Source organism: Alexandromys fortis, unplaced genomic scaffold (assembly GCF_014885135.2).
Source record: "Alexandromys fortis isolate MF-2015 unplaced genomic scaffold, M_Fortis_MF-2015_v1.1 scaffold_44, whole genome shotgun sequence".
Classification (NCBI taxonomy): Eukaryota; Metazoa; Chordata; class Mammalia; order Rodentia; family Cricetidae; genus Alexandromys; species Alexandromys fortis.
In genome coordinates this window covers 5,929,237-5,950,602 of record NW_026067921.1, presented here as the reverse complement: position 1 = coordinate 5,950,602, position 21,366 = coordinate 5,929,237, and the positions used below count along the sequence as shown (strand labels likewise).

Genomic DNA, 21,366 nt, shown 5'->3' with positions numbered 1-21,366 from the left:
AAATTGCTTCTGCTGACCCCTATGAACAGGTATCGAGAAGAAGGCATTGCTAAATCAACAGCTGCTACCATGTACCAAGTGGTACAATCTGCTCAAGTAAGGACAGCACATCTGGTACAGCAGCTGCAGTATGTACTTGTGGTGGATAGAATGAGAATGGCCCTTAAGCGCCTGTGTTTGAATGCTAAATCCCTCATTGATAGAACTGTCTTGGGAAGGGCTGGGTGTGGCCTTGGAAGAGGTGCCTCACTCAGGCCTGGAGGCCTCAAAAGCCCAGGTGTGGTGTGTCTCTCTGCTTCCAACTTTCAGATAAGACTTAAGCTCTCAGCTACTATCTATCCAACACCTTGCCTGCCTGTACTATGTGCTCCCAGGCATGAAGGTCATGAGCTCACCTCTAAAACTATAATGATTTCTTGTGTAAGTTGCCATGGTCCTGGTGTCTCTTCACAACAACAGAAAAGTAACTAAGACATTACTTGATTAAATTTTTTTCAGCCAAGTCTCATTCTCCACTATCCAGCGGTCTTTAGTACAGGCCAGTTAAAGGGCGATGTGGTGGGAACCACTGCCCTGCACCTTTCAAGTCTTTGCTGGTGACACTTCTTCTAGGGATGTGGTGCTATCCCCTGGTAGAGGCAACTCTAAATGGTTTCCATTCGGCCTTTCCAACCACAGCAGCTCTCACTCCACAGTTACGGAACCACTGTGAGAATTCTGCCAACTTCTAAGTTTATCTGTCCCAGTTATACATCCTAGAATGGAATATCACTGCACCTACTGTGAGTTGGGTATCAGCCAAAACTCCATCAGTCACCTGCCCTCCATAAGTCCACAAAGCTTCTTGGGGTCTCCCAGAATCACTGTCAATTCAGAACCTATATCCAACAGACCCTGGGAAGTCCGATTACTTCCTTTCCCCAGTGAACAGTTACCTCTGTAAAGGCTGCAGGTCCATGTGGGAAGGGAGAGGAGAAAGACTCACTGTTGTACATAGGATAGTGATATTGTCATTAAGACCTGGGTTTTGTTTTGATTCGGAAACTGAAAATATAAGGAGATGTGATTGTGTGTCAAGTTAACAATGGGAGAACTTGTGATGGCTAATCTTGGTTGTCAACCTGACTACATCTAAAATCAACTAAAACCCAAGCAGCTGGGCACACCTGCCTGTGTGTGTGAAGGGGGTTCTTGACTGCATCATTTGAGGTCAGAAGGGTTACACCTTCTGGTGGCAGCCTACAAAAACAGACGTGGTAGAAGGAAGCTTTTGCCTTTCGCCTGCTTGCCCTCGCTCTCCCTGCTGAGTCCTTCTATCCTCTGGGGAGGCTGTCCTTCACTGGCAGTGGAACATACCTCTTCAGGATCCATCACAGACCAAAGACCAGCTGAGACAGCCAGCCTCGGGGACTGAACAACTACTGATGCTTGGCCTTCCTGTCACAGACAGCCACTGACGGACTAGCAGCCTGTAAGTCACTCTAGTAGACCCCTTTTCTACAGAATCACTCTATCAGTTCTGTTCCTCTAGGAAACCCAGACTAGAAGACATATGTACAATTTAACAATTTTCAAATTTAGCTGGGCGATGGTGGCGCATGCCTTTAATCCCAGCACTCGGGAGGCAGAGGCAGGCGGATCTCTGTGAGTTCGAGACCAGCCTGGTCTACAGAGCTAGTTCCAGGACAGGCTCCAAAGCCAAAGAGAAACCCTGTCTCAAAAAAACAAACAAACAAACAAACAAACAAAAATTTTTCAAATTTGAACACTTAGAGTTTAAGACATTCACCTATTCATAATACTTCTCTACCATGATCAAGTAGAAGTCCCACTGTACTTTTACTAAACCACAAATCTCGTAACTAAGATGCGGCCAGATTTTGGTCTTGTGTTGTTTTCATCAGCAGTGGTTCACTGCTGGAGAAGCAACAGCTATTCCAACCGTTTCCTCCCCACTCTCCTGTCACTGTAGCAGTCAAAACGACTCCTGAGGAAAAATCCATTTTGTAATTTCTGTAATAAATGGATTTCATGACTGGCTTTCCACATAGAGTTTTTAAAATTCTTCTTGGACAATACTCCCATCACACACACACACACACACACACACACTCCCAGAATTTTACTATGTAGCCTAGATAAGCCTTGAACTAGCAGTGATTACAAGCATGCATCATGATATTCTACTCTCTGGAATTTTCACTGTACTTTTGGGGGGAAATTCTAGACTGAGAAGGTGTGAAGGATTTTTCTGACCAAACAAGATGGAATGGTATCAGACATGGCTCCTCCTCTAGAGCTGAGAGCAGTGACACTCGGTGGAGCCCAGGCATCATGTGCCCAAAGGTCATCCCCGACTCCTCCCATATCCCCAATATATCTGGAATGGGCATGGGCACCATGGGAGATGAGACAACTGTTACAGTCCTTTGTGACATGAACAAGAACGGTTTCCTGGCCAAGGTAAAACATTCATGATGGAAGCAGACCTTTAGTTTTTGTTCTCATGAACACTCTGGGCTGGTTGCAAGGCTCTGCAGGCGTCCTGCCTTCACCTGTGAACACTGGCCGAGGGGGAAGTGGGCCTTGATGCACACTGCTGCACTTCACCTGAGGACGTCTAGTAAGGGTAGCTGCAGTGCGTGGGGGCATCACCTGCAGACTGCGCGAAGGTGACCGCTACTGCAGGGTGGTCTGCACTCCACTCCTCCAACACCTTTCCTCCCGCTGAAGGGCCCTGGTGCCTTTTATAGGGTCACACAGGAAGCACACACTGGCACTGGCAGTCACCAGGGCGAGGGAAATTTGAGGCTCATGGAAGAAATTCCAGCTGGCTCATAGCCAGGGTTCAATGCTCAGGCACTAAATGCTGAGCAGATGTCTCCAATACACAGAGCAGTGGTGTGCTTGTCACCAGAACTGCGGACGTTTGTAGCTTTCTCTAACACTGCTTACCAGCTTCCTGTACACAGACAGGAAGAGCCAGTTTCTTTCAATGACCAGCAGATTAATTGAGCCTCTGCAGATGAGTCTGTGAGTCCAGGAACCTCCCAGGTTGGGAATCCTGGCTGATTGCCTAGACCTCTTCCCCATTGGAGAACACAAACCTGCAAACTGTTTTGGTAAGAGCAGTTTACCCACTGGAAGCCTTTGTTATCTGGTAGGCTGACCTTCAGTCACCTCAGGAGGACTTGCTGTCACTCTCAAGGGCAATGCACAGCAGTGAAGCCTGCTGAGCTAAGACAGAAGGTGGGGTTGTGTTGTGAGGAGGAGGAAGCCAAAGGTTTCCCTGTCTTGGGCTTCTTAAGGGCTCCAGCTGGAGTGAGGAGGAAGCCAAAGGTTTCCCTGTCTTGGGCTTCTTAAGGGCTCCAGCTGGAGTGTAAAACACAGATGGTTCTAGCACAAAGAACTTTGGTGGGAAAAGAATTCAGGACATCAGGATTCAAGAATCACCCGTCTCTCCCCCATCCCCAGGGTCCCTGTGGACCAGGGTGGCTTGGAGGCAGAGAACAAGACACTTTGCTGGGTGTGATGCAGCAAGGCAAAGGTATGCGCCCCTTCCAAAACTAAAGGGCTTAGGATAAGAGAGCTGCTTACTTTCCACCAGCCTCCTGTGGTCTGTACACCCCTGGGCAGGTCTCTCCACTCTCATCTTGCAGGAAAAAGGCAGTCATCTGAGACTGACTGGTCTGTTTAGCAGGTGCTCCTGTTTTCTGGAGGCCTTAATACGCCAGCCAGGGCAGACCCTACTTGAGCCATAACCATATAGTCTCATGTGAGAGCCTCATTAACAACACTTCTGTCAGGTCCCAAACAGACCTGGGACAAGTCTCCTTCAGTACCCGTGGCTCCTCCTACTTCTCAGGCACCACTACCCTAAAGCTCCCCATCCCAGGAACTGGGCTTCCCTTCCCCTCCCCCAGTTTCTCTTTCTTATATAATTCAGCCATTTTGGTAGTTTATTCTCCTAAGAAGTATCACATCACACTTACTTTTATGTTTCAAGGGCTGCACTTGTAAAAACAGAGGGAACAAAAGGTTGCCAGAATTAAACATCAACTAACAACTTACTAAAATATTTTGGGATATTATTTGTCAATAATGTATATACTAAACACATATGGAGATGAAAACAAAAGGTGGCTAGAGAGATGGCTCAGTGGTTAAGAGCACTGGCTGGTCTTCCAGAGGTCCTGAGTTCAATTACCAGCAAGTACGTGGTGGCTCACAACTATCTATAGTGGAATCTGATGCCCTCTTCTGGCTTAAAAATGTACATGCAGATAGAGTACTCATACATAAAATAAATATATCTTTAAACAAATAAAAAAGAAAAGCACCTGCATTCAATGGAATTTGCTTCTCTCTCTCTCTCTCTCTCTCTCTCTCTCTCTCTCCCCTCTCTCTCTCTCTCTCTCTCNTCTCTCTCTCTCTCTCTCTCTCTCTCTCTCTCTCCCCTCTCTCTCTCTCTCTCGCTGTTCTGTAACTCACTCTGTCGACCAGGCTGTCCTTAAACTCACAGAGATCTCCTGAGTGCTGAAAGTACAGGCGTGTGCCACACCCACCACGCTGAGATTCTGAAGACTTAAGGAACTAAGCTGAGACTGGTAGCTCCTAGTATAATTCCAGCCCTCAAGAGGGAAAAGCAAAGGGATCAGGCCAAACTCAAGGCCACAGGGAAATCAAGGCTGCCCAGAGCTACACATTCAGACCCTATCTCAAAACCCATAGCCAGAGAGTTTGGGAATGCCCGTGAGTGACATACTCATCACTATGATATCAAAATGCTGCTTTAAAAAGAATTGATTAGGCCTGATGAGATGGCTCAGCAAGTGAAAGTGCTGGCTGCATAGTGCTAGGGCCTGAGTTCCATCCCTGGATCCCACAGTGGAAGGAGGGAAGGAACCAATTCCTGAGAGTTGTCCTCTAACATCTGCACACATGCTGTGGCACGCATGCACACACACATCATAAACACATAATAATATACCTTTTAAATTTGATAAGCTTCAAAAATTAAAATTTACTTTTATAGCTTTCATATTATTTGTTCCAACTTTCCTACCTTTCCTAGAAGTTGAAACAAAAAGAACAAAAAGCAGGCTTTAATAATTCTATAAACAAACCTGTTGTAGAAAGAGGATTTGCTAAGCCATGTGGAAAGTCACACATATAATTCTGACAAATGTAAAGCCAAAGAATTCCCTCCTCCATGTTTTTCTCTCTTCGGATAACCTGTAACATGTTGATGTAGAGGCACAGAACATATAATAGGCAATGACTTAAGTGGCATTCTCTGACCGACAAGCACTGAGGTGACTACTTACTAAGCAGTTAGACAGTCTTTCAGTGCAGAATTTTCTTTCCGGCATTTTACCACCATAAGGATTCCAGAGTCCTTGCAACATCTGGTAAAATCTGAAATTAAAAAAAAAAAGACATTACATTAACAGGACTTTAAAAGTTCTAACAGAGTTTCAGCTGGGTGGTGGTGGTGCACGCCTTTAATCCCAGCACTTGGGGGGCAGAAGTGGGTGGATCTCAGTGAGTTCAAGGCCAGCCTGGTCTACAAGTGCAAGTTCCAAGACTGGCTCCAAAGCAACACAGAGAAACCCTGTCTCAAAAAATAAACCCAAAACAAACAAACAAAAGTTCTAACAGAGTTTCTCCCTTAGAATCCATTATCCAGACTGTACATAGTCCATGCTCAATAACACATGGTCACCAGTAAGGGCCAACTACAAGCAAGGCTCACTTTATAGAAAGGTTGTGGGAGGAGGACCTGTGAGATAAAGGCAGGAAGTTGCCTGGAGACACACAGACAAAAGTGGCCACGGAGGATTTCTAATTGGAAGAGTATATTCCAAGGGAAATAAGCAACAAGAGTTAAGACTTCCCAAGACGGGGTGTCTGGTGTCCATCCATGTTTCCTCTCAGCACATGGCAGAGCTGAAGGCTTCCCTCTGACACCACCACAGCCTCCTCCTTCTGAAGAACCCTGCAATGTGCCTGAACAGCTAGTAACAGGGCTCTCGTTCATTACCAAGTCTTAAGACACCATAAAAATTACAATAGGTTTCTGTTTCATTTCCACCCAGGGATCACACTGCACTTTTGGTCTCTGGGGCCACACCCTAGCCGCAGCCAGGCCACTGGCCACTCTGCCTGGCACTTGCTCTGTCTCTGATCTGCTTGCACCCTACTCTCCACTCAGGCCAGTGCCCTTTGCCCTGAATTTTTACAGCGGTCCTCTCCAATGCTCTGCTACTTGGTGGCTACTGTGCTTCTAGTAGTTCCAGGCTATGCTGTACAGTAACTATTTTGCTGTCAAGTAGTCAGACATTACCCCCATCAGGTGTTAAACATGATGTCAGTCTCACAAAGAAGCTATAGGGGTACAGTCTCAATGCTTTTAGTTCCTGTAATACAAATTATCAAGTTTGCCTCTTCCTTTGAGCCATGTTCTGCTTTCCTATCACTAAGGAATAGAAGTTACGTATAATTAGCTTAAAGAAAGCAGATAATTTCAGGAGTCGCCATACAGCTATATACCTAAAATATGTGAAAAATATTTTAAACCACAGCAACCAAAATGGATTGAGTTAAATTAGATATGTACAAAACTTACTGGCGCGAAGTTGTCCAAAACTACAGACACACACCTGTATGTACCACGGCAGCACTGCTAGATTCTGAAGATAGCCGGCAGAACAGGAAAAGGGACCAAGGGATACAGTGATCAAACAAACTTAAATAATGTATAGATATGATATGGTCATATAAGATATGACATGATCAGACAAGATACGCTCACAGAAAAAAGTCATGGGAAGTCCATGAAGTTAATGCAGAATTGACCACTTGGACTATAGGGTCTTTAAAAGAACTGGCATGTTGGTGGGGGAAGTCCTTCTGCTTGTGTGTTGCTTTTACTGGTTAATGAATAAACAATTGCTTTGGGCCTATGGCAGGGAAGAACAGAACTAGGCAGGGGAAGCTAGGCTGTATGCTGGGAGAAAGAAGAGTGAAATCAGAGAGAAGTCATGGAGCCACTGCCACAGTCAGACATACCAAAACTTTGCCTGTAAGCCACAGCCATGTGATGATACACAGATTAATAGAAATGGGTTAAATTAATATGGAAGAGTTAGCCAATAAGAAGCTAGAGCTAATGGGCCAAGCAGTGATTAAATTAATTCAGTTTCTGTGTAATTATTTTGGTTCCGAGAAGCCAGGACAAACATGCAGCTCCTTGCAACAACTGGCAAGTCAACGTGGGTAACTACATCTACATAAAAACCTGAGAAAGCATAAAAATTAATTCTAGACACAAAAGAACAGAGTTAAGCATGGTTTGCCTAGCGGCATTCTCTTGGATGAGCTCTGTTGCTAGACGTGAGCAGAGGCATGGCTCCTTTAGGAGAGGGTTTCCTGATTCAGCCTTAGCAGGAAAGAAGTCTTGTTGTTTTGAAATGCTGGCTTTCTGGGCCATCCTGCAAGCAGGAGGTCTGGCTACAGAGCATGTGAGTGGGGTTTGTAAGCAGAGTGCTGCAGTTTGCTTGATGGCAACATGGACTGGCTGTGTACCTGAGAATGGAGCTGTGTGCATGTCTCTTGGAGGCATGAGCGGCTCCACCATGCTGGACTGGGCAGGAAACCAGGAAGTACCATATATATCATAATAATGGTGCAGCTTAAGTTTCAGACTGGGTGGGCAAGCAGGAAGTACCATATATACCACAGTAATGGCACAGCTTAAGTTTTTTAAATATTTATTTTTTATTATGTATACAATATTCTGTGTGTCTGCCTGCAGGCCAGAAGAGGGCATCAGATCTCATTTCAGATGGTTGTGAGCCACCATGTGGTTGCTGGGAATTGAACTCAGGACCTTTGGAAGCGCAGGCAATGCTCTTAACCGCTGAGCCATCTCTCCAGCCCCCACAGCTTAAGTTTTAAGAAGTGCTTAGCATTTTAAAAGGTGCTCCTCCTGGACAGTAAAGAATTACAGATATGCAATAAAGACAGATCCAGATGAGTTATAGTGTTGGACAAATGTACATTAAAAAAGAAGAAAAAGAATATAGAGAGTCATAAAATAAAGTTAATGCTTTAAAAAGGAGGGGGTAAAGTCTTTAAAGAGACAGAGTACAGATAGTCATAGATTAAAAGGAGCAAAAAAAGCCATGTAAAGATGGAAAATTCACAGAGAGTCTGGATTATGTGTATTATTGTGTTATCTTTGAGTTTTTTGACTGCAGACAGACATCTGATTCTGGGGGCTGCTTAGCTAAACCAACATATATATTTCAAAGGTATCTTGAATTAAAAATTTGAGTCTAAGGATATGTTGCTTTGGATACGAGGTTCTTCTCTTGATTCCACAGAGAGTGAGATCCTGTGGATTGCTTCCAGACTGGTGTGGTTTGATGGGACAAGACACACACCCCCAGAGATTGCTGTGACTACCCCCAAAAATTACTATGCCCATCAGCAGGAAACAGTACAAGGAAAACTATGCCCATATTCCCAAATAGTGTCTATAAATGTTTGTTTAAATTTAAAGGGGGATATGATATAGATATTAATAATTTGCATGGGTATGGATCTTGGTTTACTGATACAAATTTAAGACCAATTTTGTTATATGTACATGTATTTCTGACCTTGATTAAGATATTGTGTTTGTGTAGCTCATTTAAAAATGTAATGTATAATTAAGAAATATAGGTTAATAGATGATAGTCATCTATAATAGTCAAGTTTATAATTATGTTAGTTTTAGATATATAGGGGTGTATTTCAATTAGGTATTCTTCAAATCATTCAGAGACCTTCAGAATATGGCATTTAAATGTTTTAAGAAATTAGGACTTTTCATGACAATGAGACACATCTGCTCCTGGCAGGACCAATCTACTTCAAGAGGAAGGAGGGCATTGAAGAGGCTCCTTATGGAGTTGGTTAGCCATATGGGCAAGAAACTGCTCTTGCCTGGACTGCTTAATGAACTAGACATGCAGTACGCACAACGAAATGACTGCTGAACTTGCCTAAAGGTGAGATGATCCTTCATGAAAGAGTCAGTGAGACATTCTGCATGATACAGAAGAAAGTGACTAACAAACTACCAATAGAGGCAGAACTGTCTTTGAAATTTCCTGCTTCGTGGAAAAGTCTGCTGGATACTATGGGCCTATAGGCTGAAGATGGATGTCCCAATGGTACAAAACTTTGGGTGACTATCCAGGTAGTGAGACGTCTCTGTCAATTCTAGAGTTTTGGAAGTTGCTTATACTGCACTTCCTGTTTACTTAGGTAATATCATATCCTTCTGGAGTCTCTGATGGAGTTGAAGAATTCAAGTTATAGTTTTCCTTAGTTATGATAAAAATAAAGTATATATAAATATTGTAACTATAATTCTTGCTTGATACCTGTTTTGTTATATGTAATTTTACTATGTTAAAGTTAAAGTCTTCCTTTTTGTTTAAACAAAAAAGGGAAAATGGTGTGGGATGTCCTTCTGTCTATGTGTTGCTGTTATTGGTTAATAAATAAAGAATTGCTTTGAGCCTATGGCAGGGAAGAACAGAACTAGGTGGGGAAAGCTAGGCTGTATGCTGGGAGAAAGAAGGGCAGTGGCAGAGAGATGCCAGGGAGCCTCCACTGGAGATAGACATGCTGAAACTTTGCTGGTAGGCCACAACCTCGTGGTAATGCAAGATTAATAGAAATGGGTTAAATTAATATGTAAGAGCTAGCCAATAAAAAACTAAAGCTAACTGGCCAAGCAGTGATTTAATTAGTACAATTTCCTTGTGATTATTTCAGGTCTAAGCTAGCTGGGTGGCCAGAAACCAACAAGCAGCCTCCCTTCTACAGCATGTTTAATAGCAGTGATAAAAAAGTGAGCTACTGTGCCATGCTATGACCTCATCACACCTGTGCCAAACTGGTCCACTCAGATAATGGCTTAATGAAACATTATTGTCATCCTGAGTTTTGCCTGGAGGGAAAAAAAATGCTAGTTGGCAAATTTCCAGACCTTTCTGGAAAACACGTAGCTACTCTCAAGAGTTTAATTCATAAATTTAACAAACCCAACAATCTACTTGTTGTAGAATATTATTGTAACTGTGAAGGATGTATTACTTTTGTTCACGCTGCATTTGTGTAATTATGAAAAGATGGGTTGCATTTGTTTCACCTTTCCTGCCTAACGCACCTGATTGGTCTAATAAAGAGCTGAACAGACAATAGCATGGCAGAGAAAGGATAGGTGGTTTTGGCAGGCAGAGAAAATAAATAGGAGGAGAAATCTAAGCTCAAAAAAGAACAGGAGGAACAAGAGGAAGAGAGAACAAGGGAGACACCAGCCAGCAGACATAAAGAAACAGTAAAAGTGAGATATACAGAAGAAAAGTAATAAACCCCGAGGTAAAAGGTAGATATAGAGAAACAGGCAAAGTTATAAGAGCTAGCAAGAAAAGACCTAAGGTAGGCCCAGCATTCAAAACTAGTAAGTCTCTGTGTCATGAGCTTGTTGGTGGCCCAGAAGAAAAGGCCTGGTACACCGTCCTGGCTTAGTTCGGCACAGAACACTTGAGCACCACATTGTTTTAATATCCGTTTCCCCAAAGGAATGGAAATGTCTTAAGGTAGAAACTGACGGAAACAGCATTTTTAGGTTCTTCTCAGTAAGAGGTACCGACAGTCGTTTTCTCTTTATCCAAAGCTCTTCTGGAATCACGGTAACTGGCCTGAAGCCTCAAGACATTTTGTAAAGGGTTCTACCATGTATTTAGCAACACATTTAAAGAGGATCTTTCTTTCCTCCTGCACTGGCATATACTCATATAAGAATACTGTTGCCAAGTAACTCTAAAATCACTGGCATATACTCATATAAGAATACTGTTGCCAAGTGACTCTAAAATGATATTCCACCGTCTTAAGTGTCTGCCTTCCCATTATGTTAAATGTTAAAGAGCTTGCATACTCAACCCTATCAGTCTCTGAAAATTAATGAGAACTATAAAAACTATACAAAGAATTATAGGACCCAAAAAGCCCTAAAAATTAGGAACTATTAAAGTAAAATTATGAGCTATAAAAATAAATTTTCATTTAATTAAATAAATGTAATGCAAACACAAATGAACAAGAGATTAAAAAGACTAAGTTATAATGAAGCATAATGAAATATGTGTTCAAGACCTTCTTTAGCAAAATACCAAAGATGTGAAACTCTTTTAATCTCGGTATTCAGAAAGCAGAGGCAGGAAGACCTCTGTAAGTCAAAAATAGCCAGGTCTATAAAGTGAGTTCCAAGATAGCCAGGACTACAAAGAGACCCTGTCTGAAAACAAAAACAAACAAACATACAAAAGAACCCTGGAAATTGGAAATCAATATATTTTGTACAACCTTCATTTTATTTCTAAGAAACTGTCTAGATCATATAACAAACTACTGATAAAGGTCCTTATGTATAATAAAGGGTGCATCAGAAAATGTCTAGGAACAGATTCTGTCTTCCCATAACCCTTCCCTAGGCAAAAGCTATCCCATCTCCTCCCTGACCCCTCTGCTGCTACCCTCAACCCCAGGTGACTCCCAACACTGAGGAACTGTATCCCTCTCTGCATTCCATCCCTGGTGACCCTTCCCCAAGCCCACACCAGCCCAGCTGTCCCTGGCCCGGCTACTGGGCCCTCGGCCCCCAGACCAGGAAGACTTTCATCAAGTAGGCCCAGTACACACAAGCAGGGACTGTGGGAGACTTGACTGCCAGGGGACCTATACCCCCTCCCTGGATCTCAGCCCCGTTTCCTTCCCCAGGCCAACACCTTCCCAGCTTGTCCCTGGCCCTGCTGCTGGGCCCTACCTCCTAACCCCAGCAGACTTCACCACGGAGGCAAACAACACACCAGTCACAATCGGTGACTGACCCTCCTGTCCTGTAGCCTGGCCCCTCCCACCTCTCAGCACCAGCACCAATGCTGAGTGCTGGCCCTAACTCCAGAGGACTCCCACTGCTCTGGTACAGTCCTCACCAGTTGACAAGTGATGCCTACCAGCTGAACTGCTGCCACCCCTGCAAACTACTTCCCCAAGACCCAAAGGACAGCCCAACCCCTGCCACCTCATCATCCTCCCCAAGTCCAGCTCATAAGTCCGCATACATTCCACACCATTCAAAAGAACATCCCCAGCAGCTCTGCCACAGGCCAGGATGATCTTAGGTACCCCAGGAAATGACTCAGGCTTTACTGGAGGCCAGGCCGGATCTAGAGACCCAAGAAGACTTGGGCTTTACCAGAGGCCAGATGGGATCAGGGACTCAAGGCCCCCCAAAACCTAGTAGAAACACCCTACTGGATCTGAAGACTCACCAGTTCCCAGAATTCTTAGCCATTTAGGCCAGGAGACCAGAGAGGAAACAGAAACCAAGGAAAAAACACCCATCCAACAAAGACAAACACAGGATTGACCACCTAGACCTATAATCAACCCAAACCCAGCTGCCTAAATGCCAGTGTAAGAACAGCCAATAACAGAAAGGGTTACCACCAAACCCTAACTATCCTACAACAGCAAAACCTCAACATTCCAACACAGCTAGAGCACAAGAAAATGAGCTGAAAAATAACTTTATGAAGATGATGGGGATCCTTAATGAGGACATGAAAAAAATCTTCTAAAAAATTGAGGGGAAAACAACCAAAAAATTGGAGGAAATTAGCAAATCTCTTAAATAATGTCAAGAAAACCAAGAAAAAAAAAACAGTGGACAGAAAAAAATAAAATTGTTCAAGACCTGAAAATGGAAACAGAAGCCATAAAGAAAACACAGAACTGAGAGAACTCTGGAAATGGAAATCTGGATGGATGATCAGGAACCAACAATGCCAGTATCAGCAACAAAATACAAGAAATGGAAGAGAGAGTCCCAGGCACTGAAGACATGACAGAGAAAATAGATTCATTGGTAAAAGAAAATGTTAAAGCTAAAAAATTCCTAACACAAAACACCCAGGAGGTCTAGGACTCCATGAAAAGACCAACCTAGGAATAACAGGGATAGAAGAAGAATCCCACCTCAACAGGCCAGAAATATATTCAACACAATCATAGAAGAAAATTTCCCCAACCTTAAAACAGGCATACCTACCTATAAAGGTTTTTAAAAAAATAAAATAGACAAGACCAGAAAAAAAGCCCCTTGCCACATAATAATCAAAACAAAGAATATTAAAAAAAATTAAAAAAAAAACAAAGAATATTAAAAACTGAAAAGGAAAAAAGGCCAAGTAACATATGGATCCCAGCCCAGACTAATATGCCCAGGAAAACTTTCAATCATCATAAATGGAGAAAACAAGATATTTCATGACAAAGTCAAATTTAATAAATATCTATCCACAAATCCAGTCCTACAGAAGGTACTAAAAAGAAAACTCCAACCAAGGAAGTTAGTTATACCCATGAACACAGGCAATAGATAATCTCACTCTAGCAAACCCAAAGAAGGGAAACACACACTGCACCCTCCCCACCACCACAACCACAACAATAACAGGAATTAACAATCACTAGTCATTAAATTCCCTCAGTATCAATGAAACCAACTTGGCAATAAAAAGACACAGGAGACCCACAGCTGAACATTCGTCTGAGCTTGAGAACCCTGTGCATATCAAAATAACCCACAACTAACCTGGCTCATAGGAACTCAGAGTCTGAACCAACATCCAGGGATCCTGCATGGAAACAACCTAGGCCCTCTACATATATGTGACAGTTGTGTAGCTTGATCTATCTGTGGGACTCCTGACAACGGCAGCAGGGGCTGTCCCTAATGCTTTGTCTGACTCTTAGGAACCTACTCCTTCCTTATACTGGATTGCCTTGCCCAGTCTAAATTGGCAGGTGGGGGCAGGGCGCATGGGGGCTTAGTCTTATTTCAACCTGATATGCCATGTTTTGTTCATACCCATGGGAGGCCTGCCCCTTTCTGAACAGAAATGGAGGAGAGGATTGAGGATGGGGGCAGGCAGATGGGAGGTGGGAGGAGAAAGGATGGAAAACTGTGGTTAGGATGTAAAATAAATAAATAATATTTTTGAAAATGTCTAGGCAAGACCAGAAGTCTAAGATAGTGGAAAAACAATAATTTATAGTGTATTTCATTATCTATAGGTATAGTTTCCAGTTACTGTGATATGAACAAACTTTGAGGGAGTGTCTAATAACCCATACACTGAAGGATCTAAAACTATGAGATACTTGATGGTAGTGGTGGCGCACGCCTTTAATCCCAGTACTTGGGAGGCAGAGCCAGGCAGAGCTCTGAGTTTGAGGCCAGCCTGGCCTACAGAGTGAATTCTAGGATGGACAGGGCTATATGGAGAATCCCTGTTCTGAAAAACAAAAAAATAAAATAATAATAAGATAAAAAGTCAGATACTTAATCTTGATCTTTTACATTTTTTTCTTCACTGGGCTGATTTTCTCCTGTATTCATTTTTCCTGTGAGCTGGTAAGTTTCCTTAGAGCCCCTGCCTCAAGCACGGGTGAAGGGTGATTTATAGGGACAGTGGCAGACACCTTTGTTTTATCTATTTGAAAAGGCCAAAGAGAATAAATTCATAAATGCAATGATAAATCCTCTCTCCTTCCATAAGCTTCTCACAACCATGCAAAATGAAAAACTCTGCATTTCAGATTTGAAGTGTGTCATGCACACACTGTGACAGAAACACAGACACATTTGTGTCTCTCCACAAGGTCAGAACCATTGTTTTAAAAAATAATGGCAATTTCACAGGCTACATCGTCAGTATATTGACTGCACTTGCCAATTGGTACCAATTTCCCTTGATATCTGGTTGATGAGGGATTAATTTCAATCTTAATTACTAATATTAGCTCTCAGATCACACATCAAGTAGTAATTATGTCTCTGTCTCTCTGATCCTCCCTCTCTCTCTCTCTCTCTCTCTCTCTCTCTCTCTCTCTCTCTCTCTCTCTCGGCGTGGGTGGGTTGTAAAAGGTTAAAGAGGGAACAAAGTTCAAGGATGTGGAGGAGAGCACAGATACCAGGAATCTAAACCCACTGCAGGTAGTTAGATTATTAACCAAACCAGTAGGAAAGCTAGTTCAGGGCAAGGCTCTGGAGTGACCGGGGCTGCAGAGGTGGGGTAGATAGGACCCCGGAGACCGTAATAGTGAGGTGCAGCACCAGGTCTGGACACACGAACAGACCAGTGCATGGCAGTATCGGAAGGCCCTAACAGTAGTAAGGGACCTAGATGGGCTCCTGTCTCCACCGCAGTGTTCTGTGTGGAATGCAATGAGGGCTCAGTAAGTTCTTGGTCTGGTATGTTTTTAGAATGTCTGTGTGCCCACATGGTCTGTATCCCCTTTGTTTCATTTACATGTGGTGCAGTTTTTTATTTTCAGGATTAAGTTATTATCAATCTGTGCTTCACATGTGGGGCTGGTGCCTGCATATGCAATGGCATGCAGACTCATCCTTTCTCTGTGTTTGCGCTTAAAGTGAAGCCAAACGCTGCTTTGTGAAATGGAGCCACCAGAGCAAGACACGGCTGAAAGCCAATGTTCCACACAGTCTGGAGGAGCTTGGTGCAGTGCAGGGCAGGGCATCCTGATCCCAACAAAGTGCTGCCAGGAACTGACAAGGAGCACAGGTAGGAGATTCTCAGGTGGCAGCATCCATCAACATCACTCATGAGAAGTGGAGGGCTGAGAGAGAAGCCAAGCAAAAAAAAAACAAAACGTCAAAGAGTCTGTTTCTTCCACCTTCCTGACGCACGGTCTACTTATAAAACAGAATGGTGTCCACCCTGGAATGAGCTGGGGTGACAAGCACTCACCACGCTGCTTCTAAACAGTTCCGTGTCCATGTCGATGGCAAGAGTCTCAAAGTTACCCGCAGGGGCAGCTTCAGTCGCCTCGTTACGTAGATAACTATTACACACATCTTTCTAAAGTAAGGTGATTTGTGAAGACCCACAGAGAGAGCATTACACAAGCAGTTAGAGGAACAGCATTTTCATAGCCATAGCCTATCTTTTTGTGCGTCCCCACCAGCTCCAACTCTTACTACAGCACAAAATAGCACACAGCCATTACACACAGCACACTGACAGGTGCTGGTCTCCAACACTCCTTTCATTTCTGTTTCTGAAGGATGTGTTTCCATGGTAAATTTGCTGAGCTCAAGGATCTCCTGCCTTGCCCTGCCCCAGGAGCTAGGATCACAGCACAGGGAGCTTGTGCCACGAGCAGTCCCCAGGATGGAGAGGATGCTAGTGATGCAGGACAGTATCACTGCTCAGAACACAAGCACAAAGCAGCAGTGGAGGAATGTGGAGCCAGAGTTCTGGTTCCCTCACAGCAGGGACACTGACAGTCTCAGGGACAAGAGTTGAAGAAACTATCTGTCCAGCATTTTGGTACTCTGTAAGCTTGGAACCAAGTGTTAACTTGAAACAGGAAAAAAAAAAAAAAAAAGTAGTTCTAGGGAACCAGGGCCAAGGGAGTGGCATGAGGAAGCCATTATCACCCTTTCCCCAGTCTCTGTTTAGCAACACCTGGTGGGAACCCCGCTGAGGCCTAGAGCTCCCCATTCATCACCTTCCAGGGCTGTTTCCAATGTATAGCTTAATTTCCTTAAATACTCATTGTTCTCAACTACAAATTTAGACATTTCTTTTTGTGAAATGTATGTCTACATTGTTTCATCAAGTGAAAAGCATTACTTCAAGGTAAAAAGACTCTCAAAAATCACACTGTAGGCTTTCTTCTAACTGAACAGTCACACCCACTGCCAAAATGAAAGGAATCCGACAATAATATGTGCTACCTTGGTGGTAAATAAATCTAAATTCACAGTTTTAAAGAAAAAAAATGGGGGGAGGGGACTAAAAGAAACGGTGCCCCAAATTTAATTAGACATTAGTAAGTATAACTATCACTAGTTAACAAGGCAAATGGATCCTTTAGTTCTGGCTACGACTTATTTAAAGACTTTACAATGTTCCTCCTTAAAACCAGGTCCCATGGAGGTGTCATCACACCATCTATACTTCCACAGCACTTATGATATTGCTATCACACTCTTAAAATAAATGAGAAGCCCATGCCACATTTCAGACCAACGAAATGCTTCTGACTATTTTTATTTCAGGAAATAAACATTAAAATAATTCTTTACTGCTCACTTTTTTCAATGTTGATCAGTTAAATAAAACTATATAGGGTTTTTTCTCCTCTTTTATGTTACAAGTATACTTCAGAAGTCGGTATTTAATCACTTGGCTTTAGCATTCAGCTCTAGATAATATGTTACAAAAATTGTGACAACAAAAGCATTTTGTGACAAAATTATTATGCTTTTAATTTTCTATTAAATTATGATTTATTAACATTCTGCACTTTAAAGATTAGTCTGTGTCTAGAATGAATTTAGTGGTGCATTTAATGCGACAAGAAGCTAGGAGGATGAACATGGAAAGATCATTCTGCACTGCAGTGCATGAGCTGTTTGACAATTCGAGCGCAGTCCAACAGCAAGCTTCTCTCTAGATTGATCACGGCTCAGTTAACAGCACTGAATATCTAATATCTCCAACTCAATTAATTCTCACCTGATTAACATCAGACTGATATTCAAACTAAATCATCTCTCCAGTCAAGTAGAAATCAATATTTCTGATTTTACTTTTAAATTACAATAGAAAAGAAAATGCATGCACCTTCCATATGCCACGAGCGGCTTTCCTGCTCTACCGTGGCGTGGCTAACACAGCTGATTAAAGTCTTATTCTAATTTGAGCACCGCTATGTAGCAGGAACTGATTAATCTGAACCCAGAGATGGGGTAAGGTAATTAAATATATCTTATACAGGGCAAACAGAATATTGACATAAAATAAACTTAACTTCTTTAAAAAAACAAACCTCACTGTTTATCCAGCTCAAGTAGTTAAGAATGCAGTTGTATTAGAGATTGATTGCTCTGAGAAAATAAAGATATGTCAGGCATATTTCTAATGGGCCCAGAAGCAGCAACTCTTCTCTAGACCACATCCCTTCTGTAACTATCCTCCCCAAAGGGCAGGCACATACCTGAAACCAAGTCAGTTTCTAAGCGGCCTTCCCAAGAGGAGGAAAACATGGTGACCCAGCCTTGTTGAGTACAGAAATCACCAAATCCTCAAATAAGAGGGACCTTATATAAATTTGTAATCATTACTGTAAGAGAGAATGTGGAATTTACCCTTCTTCAGCTCCTTTCAATTTAACAAGACAAACTGTAAAGCCAAATTATTTGCTGTGTTTATTGATCAGAAATAACTGTTTTGTTTGTTAGCAAGCTCAAAAATTTAGAAGAAAATTAGAAAAAATGAAAATTATAGCTAAATGTAGTTAACTAGAGTTGAGAATTCTGAGTAGTGTAAATCAAAACTGTGTTGTACACACAGTACAGGTATATAACAGAACTACTGTTACAGTGTAATGTTAGATACATTTTATATATAAAATCTTATTTATAATGTAAAAATGTACTCTTTTATTTCTAAACTTCACAAACTTACATTTACAGATAAGGGAATTAAAAGGATCACAAAACAACAAACTTCAGCCTTCTATTCTGCTAAGTAGCCTATCAAACAATATGAACACAAATGACTAAATATTTAAAATACCGCTAATGCATTTACGATGTCAGATCTCAGACCATGTGCTACTCATGTGCAGGCATAGAGCACTGTGCTAACATCAGCGCCAAGGGAAGCCTTGAAAACTTAGAAAACACTACAAAAAAAAATTCACTTTTGTTCTTTGTATTATTACGACCTTTATTAAAAGACTAAAAGGGAACTAGACACTATAACTCATCTCTCAAATACACACTTTTGTGCCATAGGAACAGAGGTGGAAAGAGTAGATGCTACAAAGTCTTCTTTGTGAAACTCCACAAAGAATATTTTTAATTTTAAACCAGAATGTCAACAGGGTTGATTGAAATAAATAGAAATAAATTAATGCTAAATAATTACTAAGGAAGTTTTGTTTATGGAAATGAATAATTCAGTGTTTTGCAAACTAAACTCAAGCAGCAGCTGCTTTGCTGACATTAAGCTAAAAAGAGCTTCCTTAAAATGAAAAAGCTTGAACAGCATAGGATCATCATGTTTTCCATGTCAAACAGAGTATGTTATTCCTAGGTCTTCTGGGCTTGGTGTAAAATATGCCACAGTTACAATACTAACCAGCCAATCATGTAAGGAGTCTCAGCATCACCATTTTCATGGGAAGACTCTGTCACATTCTACTTAACTGAATATATGCATAATTTCTGGCCTGTTACATCTCATAACAGCTGGGAAGAGAGAATAATTCAGATTTCTAACAATCTGCTCCTGGCCTGCTTGGTCCTAGGTTTTAAAGTAATTCCAAAATGAGCCCTAGACTCTCAGTCTCTCTTCTATTCGAAAAAGAGCAAAGAAGGGTGCTCCAAGTTATCAGACTGAAGAGACACTGTCCTGTTTGCTCTTGTTACATAACACCCGAGTTTTCCATTCGAGCAGTCAGCAGGTATTAACGTGGAAATGTTTAAAAGGTTACAGCTACCACTCACGCCCAATCTGATGTCATAATAAGACAGCAACAGCAGTCACAAAGGAAAACGAGGTCCTGTGCCCATGTGATCTTGTTTTAGGTTTCTCTGTTGTGCACGGCAACTAAAGCCTGCAACTCTTTTGTGGATCATAAAAACATGGTAGAAAGAAAGCAGTATCCTTTGACTTTGCTTAACTAACACACACAAAGTGCATATGAACATGCCATTTACATATGTGCATGCATACTATCCAGATCATGTTGAACACAAGCACCTCCTCTAACATCTGTCCTATCTTTGTGATGACAACATCCTTCTCTCTTTCTCCCCATTTGGTTCTATGAGACAGTCTGACTGCAGCACCCATGTTGGCTTGAACCTTGCTGTGGGCAGAGCCAAAAGTCACTGGTCTGGTGCACGCTACTTCTTATCCTCTACAAACTCTACATTTTAGCTCTTCTATTAAGTATGGACTGAGCATATCTCCCCCTCAAGCTGTGTTCTGGCTGTGTGGACTGTATGTGTGAAATCAATCAGAACACTGTCCTTTGAAGCTTATTCTCAAAGGCAGACAAGAAGCAAAGCACTGTGGACTGTCACAGAGTCACAAGGGGACAGTGGAAGCCAGGGTTAAAGAGGGAGCCATGGGATACATTTTCGGTAGGAATGTCCAGGAAGTACCCTCCAAGGGAACTGTCAGAGGAAAAACTTAAAGAAGCAAGGAATCCAACAAGATAATTTCACAATCAGTAATACCAAAATGTCTAATTCTGTACACAACAACCCCAAAAAAAAACTTACAAAGAAAAATGGGCACCGAGAAAGAGAACAGCAGACGAGATCCCTAGATTCCTAAGCACGGCACAGACGACTCCATAAACCGTTGCAAAGGCACAGCTGTTAGTGCTAGCAAGTGTCCCAGCCACACAAGACTTAGACTGCAAAATACCACATGGCTAGCCCTCAGGTTACATACACACAGGCAGCACTGTACAGAACAAGCAGGTTTTATTTATGTATTTAAAAGTGCGTACACACAGACATATGTGCACACACTTATGCGCGCAAGCACGCGCACACACAAAACAAAGAAAAAGAGGCTATGAATTTGAGAGAGTGTAAATGGGCTACATGGGAGGTGTTGAAGGGAGGAAAAAGAAAAGAAGGAATGATGTAATTATCTTATAATTTCAAGAAAAAATACATTATTAAAAAATAAAAATAAAAGGTTTGTAATAAAAGCAATCCGTTGGGAAAACATTATTCATAAGGATATTTCTGGAGTTGCAGAATGTAGAAACTTCATCTTATTTTGCTTGATTTTGCTAAACAAAAAGCATCAGGAACTAAGCACTGACACAACTTCTCCAACGGAGCCAGACAATTAGGGGCAGGGCTGGCTCACGGGCTGGGATGACTGATCTAGAAGCTACAGCCTGCTCTAAGGACCTCTGTGTGAGCCAAATCAGTGAATACACACAGATTTTCTAAAGAGAGGCCGGGGACTAGAAACACAACTCAGGGACAGAGCATGGGGGGCTGTGGGTGACACTCCCCAGCACTGCGAAACAAAGGTGGGCAAGTGTGATGGATACACCACAGGCAGGACAGCGGGTACAGTGAAAGTTCTCACTCAAAGGCTTAGGCTAAAGAGTTATTAAATTTCTAAAAGTAACTGAAATACTCTTAACTTGTCTGAGGTTCCTAGT

At 42.3% G+C, this 21,366-nt stretch overlaps 1 protein-coding gene across 1 annotated transcript in view; it reads right to left on the bottom strand.

Moving 5' to 3' along the window:
* The window catches only part of Cmc1 (C-X9-C motif containing 1), a 92,606-nt gene that overhangs the window by 5,465 nt on the left and 65,775 nt on the right, over positions 1–21,366 (bottom strand). Inside the window, exon 6 of the mRNA XM_050141745.1 lies at positions 5,328–5,418. Within this exon, the coding sequence (XP_049997702.1) occupies positions 5,328–5,418 (91 nt within the window). The remainder of the gene's footprint in view (positions 1–5,327; positions 5,419–21,366) is intronic.